Source organism: Rana temporaria, chromosome 4 (assembly GCF_905171775.1).
Source record: "Rana temporaria chromosome 4, aRanTem1.1, whole genome shotgun sequence".
Classification (NCBI taxonomy): domain Eukaryota; kingdom Metazoa; phylum Chordata; class Amphibia; order Anura; family Ranidae; genus Rana; species Rana temporaria.
The window spans coordinates 277,537,526-277,554,637 of record NC_053492.1 but is presented as its reverse complement, the minus strand read 5'-3'; the positions used below and the strand labels follow the sequence as shown (position 1 = coordinate 277,554,637).

General features: G+C 45.1%; 1 protein-coding gene across 3 annotated transcripts in view; it reads left to right on the top strand.

The window, feature by feature from the left end:
• TBC1D32 (TBC1 domain family member 32) overlaps positions 1-17,112 on the top strand; it is a 552,992-nt gene that overhangs the window by 273,610 nt on the left and 262,270 nt on the right. For all 3 annotated transcript variants that reach the window (XM_040350328.1, XM_040350326.1, XM_040350327.1), the window contains exon 20: positions 14,057-14,144. In XM_040350328.1, the coding sequence (XP_040206262.1) occupies positions 14,057-14,144 (88 nt within the window). The remainder of the gene's footprint in view (positions 1-14,056; positions 14,145-17,112) is intronic.

Genomic DNA, 17,112 nt, shown 5'->3' with positions numbered 1-17,112 from the left:
TTTGACCGCAGGTTCGATAGACACAGAGGGCCAGATTCTCAAAGGCGTTACGACGGCGCAACACCATTAGCGCCGTCGTAACACCTCATCTGGCCCCGGGTATCTATGCGACTGATTCTCAGAATCAGTTTCGCATAGGTACCCATTAGATCTGACAAGCGTAAGGCTGTTACGCTGTCAGATCTTAAAAGTAATTTTTTTTCCCGCCGCTAGGTGTCGCATCGTCGCTTTTCCCCGCCGTCTATGCAAATGAGGTAAGTACGGCGATTCCCGAACATACGCGAGGTCGACACAGCAAATTAACGTCGTTTGCGTAGCGTACCCGACGCGTAAGGTTGCCCCTGCTAATTAGCAGGCGCAACCAATGTTAACTATGGCCGTCGTTCCCGCGTCGAATTGAATAAAAATTACGTCGTTTGCGTAAGACGTCCGTGAATGGCGCTGGACGCCATTTACGTATACATCTAGGCAAATGACGTCGGGGCGACGTCATTTAGCGCAATGCACGTCGGGTAATTTACCAAACGGAGCATGCGCAGTACGCTCGGCGCGGGAGCGTGCCTAATTTAAATGGTGCCCGCCCCATTTGAATTGGGCGGGCTTGCGCCGAGCAATCTAACGCTACACCGCCGCAAGTTTACAGGTAAGTGTTCTGAGAATCAGGATGTAAACCTGTAGACCTGCGGCGGTGTAACGTAGAGCTCATATATTACGCTGCCCAGGAGCAGCGCGAATGTATGAGAATCTGGGCCAGATTGTTATTGTCAGTGTCATGTCAAATCTCCTATCTATATCGAACTGTTGTCGCAAGGAAAATTAAAATAAAGCATTTGTTTAGGTTTTCATATTCTGCGCTTTCCTTATAGTTTGATAAAACAATAATGAAAATACCTGAAATTTGGACAAAAATACATTCAGACAAAAACAAATGCACATGTCTAATAAACACTACATTTGGAGAGGAGTCAACAAGGCCTATGATGAAAGGTACACCATTACTACTGAGAAAAACACAGAGGTGAATCGCTGATGCCTTGGGGATGTGTGAGCTACAAAGGCACAGGAAATTTGGTAAAAATAGATGGCAAGATGAATGCAGTATTTTATCAAAAAATACTGGAGTAACATTTGCATTCATCAGCCAGGAAGCAGCACATGGGACGCACTTGGGCATTCCAACATGACAGTGATCCAAAACACAAGACCAAGTCGACCTGTCATTGGCTACAGCAGAATAAAGTGAAGGTTCTGGAGTGGCCATCTTAGGCCGTGTACACATGGTCGGTCCAAACCGATGAAAACGGCCCGAAGTCCATTTTCATCGGTCCAAATCGATGAAAATGGCCCGAAGTCCAGTTTCATCGGTCCAAACCGACCGTGTGTACGGCCCATCGGTTTGTTGCCCTTCGGACAAAAATTAGAGAACTTGCTTTAAAATCGAACCGATGGCCGGCTGACCATCGGTCAAAACCGATGATTAGTACACAAAAGCATCGGTTCAAAACCCGCGCATGCTCAGAATCAAGTCGACGCATGCTTGGAAGCATTGAACTTTGTGTTTTTTCAGCACGTCGTGTGTTTTACGTCACCATGTTCTGACCCGATCGGTTTTTGAACTGATGGTGTGTACGCACATCAGACCATTGTTCTGCTTCAGCGGTGAACCAATGAAATGGGTCCGTTGGACCATTCTCGTCGGATGGATCAACCGTGTGTACGCGACCTTAGTCTCCTGACCTCAATATCATTGAGCCACTCTTGGGAGATCTCAAGTGTGCAGTTCATGCAAGACAGCCCAAGAATTTACAGGAACTGGAGGCTTTTTGCCAAGAAGAATGGGCACCTTTACCATCTGAGGAGATAAAGAGCCCCATCCACAAATACCACAAAAGACTTCAAGCTCGACATGTCAGAAGGATGTTGACCAGGGACGGGATGGCGTGGTGCACGTGATGCACGCACGTCGGAGGGAGGAGCTGCAAGCGCCACGGGTCTGACCCAGGAGAGGCTGCGAGGGATGGAGGGACCTCGACCCGGCGGTGTTCCAGCGACGGCAGGTGCCTCGCAGGGAAGGTGGTCACCGAGCGGGTAGTCCGTTCACCCAGCAGCCCACGCCGACCTCCTCCGCTCTCCGGAAATCTTTTTTCATCCTCCACCCCCCCCCCACCGTCCCCCCGCCGGCAACAGGGGAAGCTCACCAGGAGGGAACAGCTGAGAGGCTTCCAGCTGGGGCACGTTGGTTGGCCGCCCGCCCCCCCCCCCCCCTCCTGCTCGGATCAGATCCCTGGAAACCCTGGCACCAGGAGGAATAAAGGAAAGGGTAAAAACAAAGTTTCCTCTGCAAGAAGACCAGTGAACGAGGTAATATTAACCCTTTTGTCTTTGGTATATGACCTTGGGAAGGCAGCATGTGGATCTGGACCTAGCCCAAGCAGCGGAGACAGGGTGAGAAAGAGGAACCTAGCTATTTACCTTATGTGTTACACTTCAAACGTCATAAAAGTGACTTGTAAACTTGTTTTTTTTTTTTTTTATATATACCTTTTCTCAATATATTCCCTAAGAGTTTAAACGCTGATGGTTTCAAAATTTCAGCCCTGTTTGACGTGGACTTTAACGTGGTCACATAGTGGTTAAATACCAGACACCCTGGTGTCACCGTACCTACCTCTGTTAAAAAATATATATAGCCCTGTTAGACGTGGACTTCAATGTGGTTACTTAGTGGTTAAATATCAGACACCCTGGTGTCACCGTACCTACCTCTGCTAAAAACTATATATATTAAAAAAAAAAAAAAACATGTAGGGCAATCAGGGCTGGGGGCTTTGTACTGGATACAGTAGGCAAACATCAGAGGCATACATTAAATTCACTAAATATGCACTATGCTTATGGTTAAGCTTGGCTGTCTACCAAAAATAAAAGAATACTGTGACGGTATCGGTATGATATCCCCGTCAACGTTCCCTTCTTCCCATAACGAAAATCACCCCAATATTCCACGAGGAGGGATATCCCTGGAATCGCCCAGAAAGCCACACATGAGACCAGCTTACTGCTTGAACAACACAGACTTTAATGTTATAACACACAGCTTATATGTCATTTCCAAAACTGTTACAATGACAAATCTCCGCCCCCCTCACACTGGGGCTTCCATACAGATTATAGGCAGACACGACGGGGCCGATGCTGAAAACACATTTTCTTTAGACAATGACATCAATGACGCTGAGCACTAGCTGTACTGAATACATCAACCAGACCGCTCGACCCCGCATATAGAGAGATAATTACCACAATGAAGCAATCAGAATAATTAACACAAGCCACTTAAACCCAGCTCTCCTTCACACAACACAATAGATCAATTAACCTTTAGAAATAGTGAGGGGACATTAGCACATCAATAACCTGGCTAGCAGGGAGCAGTAAACTGAGACATATAGGCACATGTATCACAATGGCCCCCCTTTTGCTCCCTGCTCCGGCAAACCCGGTTGGACCTTCCCTGGTCCAGTAGGGTTGACGGGTTCAGAGCTATTAGTCAGAGGTTAACTCCGTTTGGCATGACTGACCTCCCTTGGCAACTGCTTCAGACTCAGGTATGTCACCGGGTCGTCAGATCACACGCCGGTCAGTCCCCAAGTCTTTGTGCGATCTGCAAAGTCACCAGAAGTCAGTGTGAAGACAGCGAATGGGTCTGTGCGCCGCCGTCTAGATGTCCCGCTATGGGAGGGGGCAGGTTATGGCTCTGAAGTGACAATCCCAGGAGATTCATAAAAAGAAAAAGTTATATTTGTTGAAATGCTGTAGCACTGTTGCTCAGAGTCCGGGGGGGGGGGGGGGAATTAGAGCCCCATAAGGTCAGCCACCCCCTGCTCCCTCCGCAGCCGCCGGTTCTCCTCTTGGAGCTTCTCCAGCTCCATCTCCAGTTCATGCTGCTGTGACCTCAGGTGGTTGTTCTCCTCCTCCATGCGGCTTATGCACTCCTCCAGCTCTATGTACTCACGGATCAGCTCCTGCTTGCTCATGTCCTGCAGGCTCTCCACGTGGTCCTTCATCATCAGGAACTGGGTGGTGGTGTAAGGGGCCACCGGTGGGCCCTTGGCGAACATCTCGGCACGCATCTGGGACGCCCGCTGCGACTCCCTCTCCTCCAGTCGCTTCTTCTCCTCCCAGGTCAGCTTGTTATACGGCTTCCAGGACCTCTTCTTCTTGAAGGGTGGCCGGCGGTGCCTCTTTCTGCCCAGCTCCCTCCAGGGCCCCTCCGGCTCAGGGCTGTCGCCCATGACCAGCTGACAATGGTGTTCCCTGTTGTCCGTAATAACAGATTGTACCATGAGGGCTTCGTAAGGGGTGCCCAATGGTTCTTCCTGACCCAGCTCCTTTGGATCCCAAGCCGAGTCTACACAATGGGCTGCTGCTGGTGGGCGGTACCCAGGTTGAGACCAATTTGACCTGGTGTTGTCATTCATGGGGCAATTCTGCTTGAAGTGACCCAGCTGTTTGCACCGGAAGCAGCGTTGTTCGTTGCCCTCCTGGCGATGATAGCGAGGGCTAGATGTCACCGGTCTGTTAGGAGGTTGGTATCTAGCGGTTGGTGGGTGTGAGGGCACCGTTTGTGGTGGAGGTTGTTCCTGTGGTGTGACCTGGTTCGTCTTGCGAGTATCTGCATATTCATCCGCCAACTTCGCGGCCTCTGGTAGAGTCATGGGCCTGCGATCTCTCACCCAATCTTTGACGTCCGTCTGGATGTGATTGTAAAATTGCTCCAGGAGCATTAGTTGCAAAATGTCCTCTGCGGTGGTGGCCTGGCTGCTGTTAGCCCAGTTAGAGGCCGACCGGGACAATTGGCATGCCCATTCCGCATAAGAGTCTTTCGTGGTTTTGCGTGAGTCCCTGAACTTCTGTCGGTGGGACTCTGGGGTTACTGCATAACGAGCCAGGAGCACTTCTTTAACCCGGGCGTAGCTATGGATATCCTGATCTGGCACGGTCCGGAAAGCATCAGAAGCTTTGCCTGACAGTTTGCCTGACAATATTGCAACCCAGTCTCCTCTAGCTATTCGGTGCAGGTTACATTGTCGCTCAAAATCCGCCAGGAAGTTATCAATCTCACAGTCCTTTTCATCAAAAGCTTTAAAAGCGCTAAACGGAATCTTCCTTGTGTCTGCTGTGCTGTACTCACTGTTTGGAGAATGTGCGACTGCTTGTTGGACTGCTGCCAGTTTTAACTGTAGTTCTGCGTCCCTTATTTGTTTATCCTTCTGTAGCTCCGCGTCTCTTATTTCTTTAGCCTCCTTCGCTAACAGGTCCATCACTTTCAGTACCACATCTGGCGTTGGGTTCGGGCCGAACCACGCTAGCTTCTCTCTCATTAGCTTGTTGGCTGGCGATTCCTCCTCCTGAATCACTGGTGTCTCCATCTCTTGTACTGCTGGCGTTGCTGCAATCCCGTCCTCCTGGTCTATCTCCATTGATTCCGCTATGATGACCCGCTTGGTTTTGTTGCTAGCAATCCTTCCACGAACTTCCAGTAGTTCTTCCAGTGTCTGCTTGGAATCCGGGTGTGAAGGGGAATAGAAGGGAAAAATCCCACTGCTACCAACCAATTGTGACGGTATCGGTATGATATCCCCGTCAACGTTCCCTTCTTCCCATAACGAAAATCACCCCAATATTCCACGAGGAGGGATATCCCTGGAATCGCCCAGAAAGCCACACATGAGACCAGCTTACTGCTTGAACAACACAGACTTTAATGTTATAACACACAGCTTATATGTCATTTCCAAAACTGTTACAATGACAAATCTCTGCCCCCCTCACACTGGGGCTTCCATACAGATTATAGGCAGACACGACGGGTCCGATGCTGAAAACACATTTTCTTTAGACAATGACATCAATGACGCTGAGCACTAGCTGTACTGAATACATCAACCAGACCGCTCGACCCCGCATATAGAGAGATAATTACCACAATGAAGCAATCAGAATAATTAACACAAGCCACTTAAACCCAGCTCTCCTTCACACAACACAATAGATCAATTAACCTTTAGAAATAGTGAGGGGACATTAGCACATCAATAACCTGGCTAGCAGGGAGCAGTAAACTGAGACATATAGGCACATGTATCACAAATACGATTAAGGAAAAGAAAAATTTCCTATACTTGAGGAGCATAAGAATGTATGCCCTATAGGTTTGCATACCATACGCACCTGTAGGAACCGCCACTTAGGTGTTAGCTGGCAAGTTCTAGTCACCCAGGAGATACCTCACTTACCTCCGCAGACCTCTGCGAAATTACCGGGGGACTTGTTCGGCATACTAGAGACAAAATCAGAGAAATTTTTTTTTTTTACCCCCCCATCGGGCCAGGCCCGGAATGTTGGACTGACGCGCTGGAAAGCCCGAGGGTCATTTAGTAACCTAAGAGCAGAGGTAAATAACAGGGCACAGGGCGTAACAGCCCAATTGATTTTGTGGTTTCTGGTTATCACAGAAGGAGAAAGGAGGGGTGCTATAAGAGAGGAGAGAAGAGGTAAGAAAAAGAAGGAAATAAGTGGCATATAAGGGGGAGGAGGAGATACAGCCCCCCTACTCGGCCCGTTGTTGCGTTGTTGCGGAAAGATTGCTGGATCCCTATTGAAGACGATCCCTAAAGAAGGCTGGTTCAAACGGGGGTAGTATCACCTTTGATGTAAAACGTACGCAACCCCTCCCTTATGAGTTTACCCAAATGCATGTGGGAAATTAAAGAAATATTCAACTTTTAAGGTCGTCCGGAATTGCCGGGTCAAAACATCCTTCCTTTGCTTCCTTTTTTTTTTTTTTTTTTTTGCATCAAACTGGGGAAACGCATCAGACAGACAAAAAAATATAATATGAACAGGTCAACTAGGGGGGCGGCCCCGAAAATCCCTAAAGAGACTTCCTCCACAAGTACGATCAGACATTATATGACTCCGGACGGGAGTACCAAGAGCCCAGGTCAGATAAAAAAGATGGAAAAATCAGGGACAATGAAAAAGGGAGCGGGGGAGGTGGCCACCCCAATTGCTGACATTTCAATTGAATCAGAACAAGCAGCCAGTCAAATGCATGACATCAGCCGGGAGTCTCACGTTCCCACTATGGGAGAAATGGAGGCCATGTTAAAGAGGTTGGAGAATGTAATAAGAGAGGAAATCGGCACATTAAGAACGGATTTACATCACGTGTTAGAACGAGTAGAGGAAGCCGAGAAAAAGATTGAAAAGCAGGACCTTGACCTTATTGAAATAAAAAACCAACATCTGTCGTTGAAACAAAACCAGAGGTGGTTGCAATATCGAATAGAAGATCAAGAGAACCGTAACAGAAGGCAGAACTTAAGAATACGTTCTATTAAGGAGGAGAAGGGCGAAGACTTGAGAAAAATTCTCAATGACCTGCTCCTCCCCCTCCTCGATAAAGCCTCGGAGGGTCCCCTCAAATTAGAACGGGTCCATAGGGTGGGAAAGATCAGAGAGGGAGGAGGCAATTGGCATAGGGATATTATTGCTAGGTTCAGACATTTTGAACATAAAGAGGAGATTTGGCGAAAACTGAGAAAAAAACCGCCGCTATCCTATGCTGGGACTGAGATTCAGATCTTCTCGGACCTGGCCTGGGAAACCCTGGCCAGAAGAAGACACCAAAAACCCTTATTGGAACAGATGCGCTCACTTAATATTAATTACCAGTGGGGATTCCCGGCCTGCTTGATAGGCCATAAGGAAGGGGTGTCAGCAAAATTAATATTTCCAGAGGACCTGGTGGGATTTTGCCGCAAATTCAATATGCCTGTGGTGGACTTGCCCGGATGGGAGGAATAGCTAGTAGAAAGATGCTTGACCCCCAGGGTGGTCCTGGGGGATAGGTCCTGGGGGATACTATCCGGTATCGGGGGGAAGGGGTGAGGGAGGGGGGGGATGAGCGGAGGGAGGAGGGGGAGGGCAGATCTGTTACCCCACCCACTAAAGATCAAGTCCCCGGAAGTTCGGGAGAAAAGAGGGTGGGAGGGGCGTAGAGGAGCTCCACCTCAGCCATAAGAGCCGATGGGTAGGGGGTACCAAGGATCCCTACGGTTCAGAGGCGAGGTATTGGCCTGGGTAGGGGGGAGGGAGAGGGGGAGAGGAGGGTGGGGGGTGGGGGATGGGGAAGGGAAAAGGGAACTTGGCTCCCAAGGAATCTCAGGGACAGTTCATTAAGAAATGATCCAGCCATAGAATAATGACTGAAGTAAAATTTCTATCTTACAATGTTAAGGGTTTGAATTCAGCCGTTAAAAGACTCAAGGTCCTCGCAGAGATTGAACAACTTAAAGCGGATGTCGTGTTTATTCAGGAATCCCACTTAACCATAGAGGCGAATATTAAGCTTTTTTCACCCGCATATCCCACTTGGTTTTACGGGGATTCTATCTCGAAACGCGCTAGGGGCGTGGCAATTGGGTTCTCAAGGGGGTTTGGATTTACCCTAGAGGCAAGGAAGACAGACCCAGAAGGGAGATTTATATTCCTTAGGGTAAGGATTGACAACATTGTCTATACCTTAGCAAATATCTACGCCCCAAATGTTCATCAAACCCAATATTTAGGGAAAATTCTGGGAAAGTTAAAAGACTTCGCCGAGGGTTATACGATCCTGATGGGGGACTTAAATTTCGTCCTGGATCCGAAAGAGGATAGTACGTTCCGTGGGAGGGAGACAAAAAATGGGCTTCTACAAAGAATTAAACAAAAGATTCATGACCACCAATTAGTCGATGCCTGGCGGATTCTTCATCCTAAGGAACATGACTACACGTTTTACTCCCCCCCCCACGGAACGTACTCCAGAATCGACTACATCTTGGCGGACCACAGGCTTCTGGACTCTATAACGGAAACGGACATAGGAATTATGACGGTGTCAGATCACGCTCCAATCTCTATGAAAATTAAATTGTCCACACAAAAGAGACAGAGGCCGGTGTGGCGCCTGGATGATAGCCTGATACGCGATGAAGGAGGGGCAAGCAGGGTGGAGGAGGAATTAAAACAATTCTTCCTCATCAACGATACAGAAGGGATAACCAGCGCAACCCTTTGGGAGACACACAAAGCCTACATCAGAGGAATTCTAATTGCGGAGGGCGTAAAAAAAAAAAAAGAGTTGAAAAGTAAAGCAAACACCCTGACTAAAGAGATAGAGACCTTAGAACGCGAACATAAAGCGCAGGGATTAAAAGAAACATACCTTAACTTAACAATAAAGAGAGACGCCCTCAAGGAGACCATGGAACAGGAAGCGAGAAATAAACTTAACTGTATCTCTAAAGAGAGATACGTATGGGGTAACAAACCAAGCAAGCAACTAGCTAAAATGGCTCAAAAAAAGAAAGCTAGAAACTATATCGAAAAAATAAAAAGGAAAGACGGGAACATGGTTTACGCAAATAGAGAAATAGCGGATACTTTTAAAAATTATTACGAGGAACTTTATACACTAAAAAATCCAGGGTGGCAGACAGGGGAAAGGGAGGAGAAGATCCGAGAATTTCTAGACAGGGCAGGACTTCCTAGTTTAGAGGAGATGGAAAGTTTAAATATGGACCGCCCCATAACTGAAGAAGAAATAAAAGAAGCTCTAAATTCCACCACGGGGGGTAAAAGCCCGGGGCCAGATGGGTTTTCTCCCCAGTACTATAAGAGATTTAGCAACATTTTGATCCCAAAGATGTGCAAATACTTCAACGGGCTAGGGTCTGAATTTGAAATCAGCAGGAATGCTACTGCGGCTATGGTCGCAATAATTTTAAAGGAAGGGAAAGATAGCTCTCTCTGTTCGGCGTACAGGCCTATCTCTTTGTTAAATACAGACACTAAGCTCTTTGCCAAGATTCTGGCGGGGCGATTAAAAGGGGCCATGCACGTTTTGATTCACCCCGACCAGGTAGGATTTGTGCCCAACAGAGAGGGCAAAGATAACAGTCTCAGGGCTATCCTCCTGCTTCAGACCATAAGGCAGAATGGGCCCCCAGGTCTATTCCTGTCAGTTGATGCTGAAAAAGCTTTTGACAGGGTAGACTGGGGGCTCATGATGGAGACTCTCAATGCCATGGGAATAGGAAAAAGGATGTCCCGCTGGATTAAGACACTCTACCATCACCCTTCAGCAAAAATAAAAATTAATGGGACACTATCGGACCCCTTCGAGATGAAAAACGGGACAAGGCAGGGATGCCCCCTGTCCCCCCTTATTTTTATTCTTTCTTTAGAGCCTCTGTTGTCTACTATTCGTAACGACCCCGACATTAATGGAGTCAGAGTAGAAGGGGAGGAACATAAATTATCGGCTTTTGCCGATGATATTTTGTTTTATCTAACCAATCCGGCCAAATCTATCCCAAAGCTCTCCAAAGTGTTGCAACAATATGGTGCCATTTCTAATTTTAAAATTAACGAAACTAAATCTGAAATTCTGAACATTAATTTAAACAAAAAGGAGGTGGGTCGGGTCAAGGAGATCTGTGTGTTCCCCTGGACCAAAGAATTAAAGTATCTAGGAGTCAAACTGGCCAATACAACCCAGAAGATGTATAAAATAAATTATATTCCCTTACTAAATGAGATCAAGAGCGAATTAAAAAGAACGGTTAATAAACCCATTTCATGGATCGGACGCATTAATATGCTGAAGATGGTTGTAGTCCCAAAAATTCTTTATAAATTTTTATTACTCCCCATAGCACTCCCTCAGCAATTTTTGAGAATTCTTAATTCCTTGTTACTAAACTATGTCTGGAAAAACAAGAAGCATAGAATATCCCTCTCTATCCTAAAACAGGGTAAGCCACTCGGCGGTCTGGCAGTTCCGGATATTAAAAGTTACTATAAGGCGGCGGTTTTAGCACGTGCGGTAGAATGGGCACGGGATAGGAAGGACAAAAGGTGGGTGCAAATTGAGAAAGCACTAACTAGTAAATATTTGAATAATATTATTTGGATTCCTGCACAACACAGAGCACTAGACCACAAAACACATGATTTAACACGGGACACTTTAAGAATGTGGGACAAGACCCTGTCACAAATAGAGGGTAAATTTAATTCCCCATTAATGAACCTTAAAGAAAATCCTTATTTTGCACCAGGGGAAAATAAAATTGGAGGGAATTGGATTAAGGTAGACACGGTATATTTAGGGGATATTATTAAAGAGGGAGAGATAATGACCTATGAAGATTTGAGATCCAAAACGGATTTTTGGAACTTGGATAGGTGGCATTACTCCCAGTTGTATCACTTTGTGAGGCACCTCCCCCGTCCATTACGGACGGAGGCGGAGCTAACTCCACTCGAGAAGATTTGTAAATCTAAGAATACTAAGGGCACTATCACTAAATTATATGGATTATTGGTAAAGATAGGTTCACGGAGCGAAGCACCCTTTATAGGTAAATGGGAAAGAGAGTTAGGAACCACAAGAGGGACAAACAGTTACAAGAGGATTATGCATCTTACCCATTCATCCGCAATTGACGTACGAACCGCCGAAACAAATTATAAGTGTATCTCAGGGTGGTATATTACACCAGACAAAGCAAATAAATATAAAGCAGATCAGACCGCAGAGTGTTGGCGGGGCTGCTCTGAAAGAGGCACGATGGCCCACCTTTGGTGGTTATGCCCAAAAATACAAACTTACTGGGACATAATTTTGAGTCAAATTAAAGTTATTACGGGCAAAGATTTAAAGAAAACCCCTGGGTCGTGCTCTTTCATTGTAGCCAAGAGGGGAAAAAAAATATAAGCAGTCTTTAATTCCTCATCTTCTAAACGCCGCTAAGAAACTTATACCCAAAAAGTGGCAGGAGACGGAAAGTCCACACGTTTGGAACTGGATAGACGAAGTGGAGGAAACGTACAGGCTGGAAGAGTTAAAGGATAGTCACCTAGAGACGAGCGGCGGACATAGGGAAAAATGGGAAAAATGGAGGGAGTATAAAAAAACATGGAGTTATGCAGAAAGAGTTAGGGCATGCTACTAACAAGCCATGGGTCGGCAACATGGAAATTATAACACTTCCCAGGCTAGGGTCTTTCCCTAGAGCGAGTCACATACTATTCATGATCAATGAACGTTAAAGATTGTTTTAGTTTGCGAAGGAAAAGTTAGGAGATTCCTGGGAGCCAAGAGGGGGGGGGCGTTAAATAATATAGAGCCACAATGGCAAGCTATTGTAATAATCCATTCCCGCCATTATTATAGTGTTGGCCTATATTTAAAAAAAAAGAAAAAAAAAAAAAAAAAAAAAGGAAAAAACATAAGGAGCATAGTAAATATACCACACATGATGCAAACCACAAAATGAGACGTAAGACGCATCAAACCATGAGCCGGTCTCTAGGATTTGGTAAAAGCTGAGGTGGTAAAAAAAAAAAAAAAAGACTTCAAGCTGTCATTGATGTTAAAGGAGGCAATACACAGTATTAAGAACTGGGGTATGTAAACTTTTGATCAGGATCATTTGGGTAGTTTCTGTTGTGATTATGATTTAAAAAGAGTAAACACAGTTGATTGATAATACATGGCTTAAGACAAACACTAACCATGAGTGAAAGAAAAGTTTTTGTATTATCATTCATATTCTCTGAAAAATGGCCAAGAAATCATAAATTCTGCCAAGGTATGTAAACTTTTATAAGCACAACTGTATTTTTTCAGCCTTTACTTTTTTGCTTTAAAGTGCTACACAGTGGTTGTGCTTTACTTTTTCTTCTCAAAATGCAGTCAGCCAACTCATTAAAAACAACACATTCCCTATTTGGGTGATATCTTAACCCAGGTAGCTGTTATTAAGCAGTTATGGAGCTTTTGTACCTTTTAAATGTGGCAAATACAGAAAAATACTTATTGGTCTGTTCAGAAATTTAGTGACATGTTTACTTTTTGTAGTGAGCTGACAATACCTTTGCTGTACTGCAACCCCACAGTGTTTTATGCCAGGCCTGTGTCCTCCCCTGCTCAGCTACAGATCACTCCCGTATGGAGATGGGGAGAGAGAATAGCTCTATAGTTTAGCAGAAGAGAATTTAAACAAGGCTGAGAACACTGTTTGGGATTTCAGTGCAACAGAGGCAGGGGAGCACAGTTGTTTGGCATTTCAGTGCAACAGAGGCAGGGGAGCACAGTAGATTTTCTGGCTGTTTACGATGCAGTGTGTCGCAAATGAGAAAACATGGGGGGGGGGGGAAGCATGTATTGCAGAGACTGCATCATTTTATTTTCTCCAGGCATACACTTTAGTGTAAGCACACATAATTACTCAAAATTAACATTTTATGAAAAAATGCTAAGGGTCTATTTATAAAGGTTTTTACACAATGTTCACACAGCTTTCTCCCAATTATCTAACTGGGTTCTGTTGGGAAAATGTGTAAATCCCTAAAGTGATTGTTAAGTCTCAGTTTTGTTTTCCCTATAAAAAATAACAAACATGTTCTACTTACCTGCCCTGTGCAGTGGATTTGCACAGAGCAGCCCAAAACCTCCTCTTGTCAGGTCCCTCTTCTCTGCTCCTGGCCCCTCCCTCCTGTTCAGTGCCCCCACAGCAGGCAGCTTGCTATGGGGGGCATTCAAGCCCGAGTCACAGCTCCCTCTCTCTCCTGATTGGCTAGCTGACTTTGACAGCAACGTCTCAATCAATCAGGGGGGAGAATCTCAGATGGCTAACACCCTCGTGGACAGAGAGGGACCTCACATAAGTATTAGGGGGGCTGATGGTGGCTGCTGCACACAGAAGGATTTTTATCTCAATGCATAGAATGCATTAAGATAAAAAAAAAAAAAAAAAAGCCTGCCTTTACAATCCCTTTAACAGAAAGTTATGTGAACACATTTATGAATAATTATTAATGTATCCAACATGGGACATGTCCTAACGTTTCCCATATTCCCATTTATACAGCATGTATAATTAGACATTTTATATTTTGGTTTATGTTTGTTTATTTTAAAATTATTTCTTTTCAGGTTAGCAGATGTGAAAAATTTGGATACGGAGTTATGGTGACACAGGTAGCAGGGACAGCCGCTGGTGCAGTTGCCCTGCAGAAGTCAGGTAAATGCTGGTTATGCTAAGAACAATTATTTTTTGTTTGGTTAATGTCAAAACAATACAATTTTTTTGCTTTTTAAATAAAAAAGAAACATGTTCTGATCAGCCTTTTTGATACATTATTGTTACCCCAAAAACAGAAGATGTCATCCCTATTTGCTATGTCAGATTGCAATTAATTCTGACCCAAAGTGCTAAATGATGTTGCCACAAAATTAGAGGGTGAACTAAACCAAAGGGCATGAACATGTATATTTATGCAGTAAAAATGTATATCTGCACTAGGTAATTTAAGTGAAATTGAGTAATGTACAATAATAACAATTATGACCTGCAGTTGAGCACTGTAACCCAGATATTGGGCACCAAATAGTAGTACAAATAATAAAGTGCAGCGCTAGGTTTTGAACAAAGTAACCCTATGCATGAATACAGTCAGGGCCCGATTCTCAAAGGACTTACGACGGCGGAGCGCCATGTACGCCGTCGTAAGTCCTAATCTGACCCGTCGTATCTATGCGACTGATTCTTTGAATCAGTTACGCATAGATATCGATTAGATCCGACAGGCGTAAGTTTTTTTTGCCCGCTAGGTGGCGCTTCCATCGCATTCCGCGTTGAGTATGCAAATTAGCTAGATACGCGAATTCCCGAACGTACGCGCGGCCGACGCAGTAAAGTTACAACGTTTACGTTAGGCTTTTCCCGGCGTAATGTTCCCCCTGCTATATGAGGCACAGACAATGTTAAGTATGGCCGTCGTTCCCGCATCGAAATTTGAAAAAGTTAAGTCGTTTGCCTTATTCGTCCGTGAATGGGGACGCGCTTGATTTAAATGATACATGCCCCCTACCTGCCGAATTTGAATTCCGCCGGGTGATTTACGCTACGCCGCCGCAACTTACGGAGCAAGTGCTTTGAGAATACAGCACTTGCTCGTGTAAGTTGAGTCGGCGTATCGTAAATCGGATACGTTACGCCGCCGCATAGATACGCCAATCTACCTGAATCTGGGCCTAAATGTGCAATGTGGCCTAAGACATAAATGACAAATGTCCAATAAAGTGCAACTGTGCAATACAGTAAATAAACAATACTATATATAATAATAATAAAAAAAATGGCAAAGTTGTGTAGTTCTATGCGACTATGTATAGTAAAACCAGAATGCACAAACGTGCTAAAGTGATATATGAATACAAAAAAATGAGTTGATATCGAAAGTTGATATATTGCTGGAATCCAATAAAGTGTCATGTGGAACGTAGATGAAGTGCTCGACACCTGTGATACCCATCACCTCATTACTCAGAGGGGTCAAGCTTAGTAGAATCACAGATCCGCTGACAAAGTACTCTGGCGTTCCCCTCCACAGAGATCCATAGACATCAGATGGAATTCCAATAGTATAAACAGCAGGAAGTGATATGTTAAAAAAAAGAAAAGAAAAACTCCCATGGTGTAGAAAGTCTTCCTAAGGCGTTTTATTAATAAAAAGGAGGAGTCAATACATAAAAACTCCAATTCAGGTGTAAAAATGCAGCAGTATTCCTTGCAAGGAAAAAAAGGTATACAAATCTGTTTGTATCAAATCACACACGTGCAGAACGTGTGTGCGTAAGGATGCTACACACACACGTTCTGCGCATGCGCAATTTGATACAAATGGATTTGTATACCTTTTTTGATTTCAACGGGCAGGGGCGCTGTACGATGTGACTAGCAGGACTTTTTTTGACATCCGGCTGGTGCACCACTCCAGTGTTTCACATTGGAGAGACAGGGGAGGCGCTTTACAGGTGCTATGCAGGCGCTATTTTTTTTTTTCAATTTAAATTTTTATTGGAATTTTAGTGCATACAAAAGAATGTCATACATCATCGAAACAAGTAAACATACAGGAGTATAGGACGACATCACATGGAAGGCTTAGTATTACAGCTTGAAGATAACTTAGATTCATAGTAGGATACAGCAAATTAGTTGACATCCTTAAACAAGTCTAACAGCTAATTTTATATGTCCCCACATGGACATTTAGCGTTGGTAGACGATGCATAACGGAAGTACAATTGCAACAAGCAAAGGTGAGGCATCGAACAGTGAAATGAATACAAATAGGGAAATAAATGGAGAAATAAATAAAAAAATAAAAAACACCAATAAAAGAAAAGGAAGTGAGGGAGGGCAAGGGCCCGGGGGGGGGGGGAGGGAAAGGGCAAGGGAAATGAAGGGGGGAGGGAAAGGGCAAGGGAAATGAAGGGGAGGGTGAAGGAGAAGGGAACGGGAAAGGGAGTGGGAGTGAGATGGACCTAGTAGTTAGGACCAGTACATAGCGTATTAATACCAGGGCTGGAGGAAGCCTCCGCTGAGACGTAAGTAATCATTAATAGCTCGTAAGCAATCGGTTAACTAAGGTAAAACAAGGTAAGGTCACTCCTTATACCATTCAGTCCATATCTGCCATCTCCTATCAAAGCACCTCCTCTGTCCAGCTCTAGATGCGATCAGGGATTCATAAATGTAATTGTCTCGAGTGAGGGAGATTACGTTTGAGAGATTGGGGACTACGTTGGATTTCCAGTTCCAAGTGATGAGGGATCTGGAAACTAGCAAGAGGTGTGTAACCACAGTTCGGAACTGAGGGGGGAATTTGTCAATGTGTAAACTCAGCAGAGCCAGGTCAGGTCCCGGCCTCGTAATAATACCTGTCATAGAGGATATACATCTGAACACACTGTTCCAAAAGCTAGTCAAGTGTTTGCATTTCCAAAAGACATGCATAATGTTACCCACCTCTCCACATCCCCTCCAGCACAGAGGCGAGTTAGCCAGCGAGAATTTGGACATCCTGTACGGTGTGGGATACCACCGTAGAGAAATCTTCTGGGCAAGTTCCCAGTGGTTTGAGCATTTAGAGGCCTTGAAGACCGAATTAAGAGCGACCTGCCACTGTGAGTCTGTGTAGGTC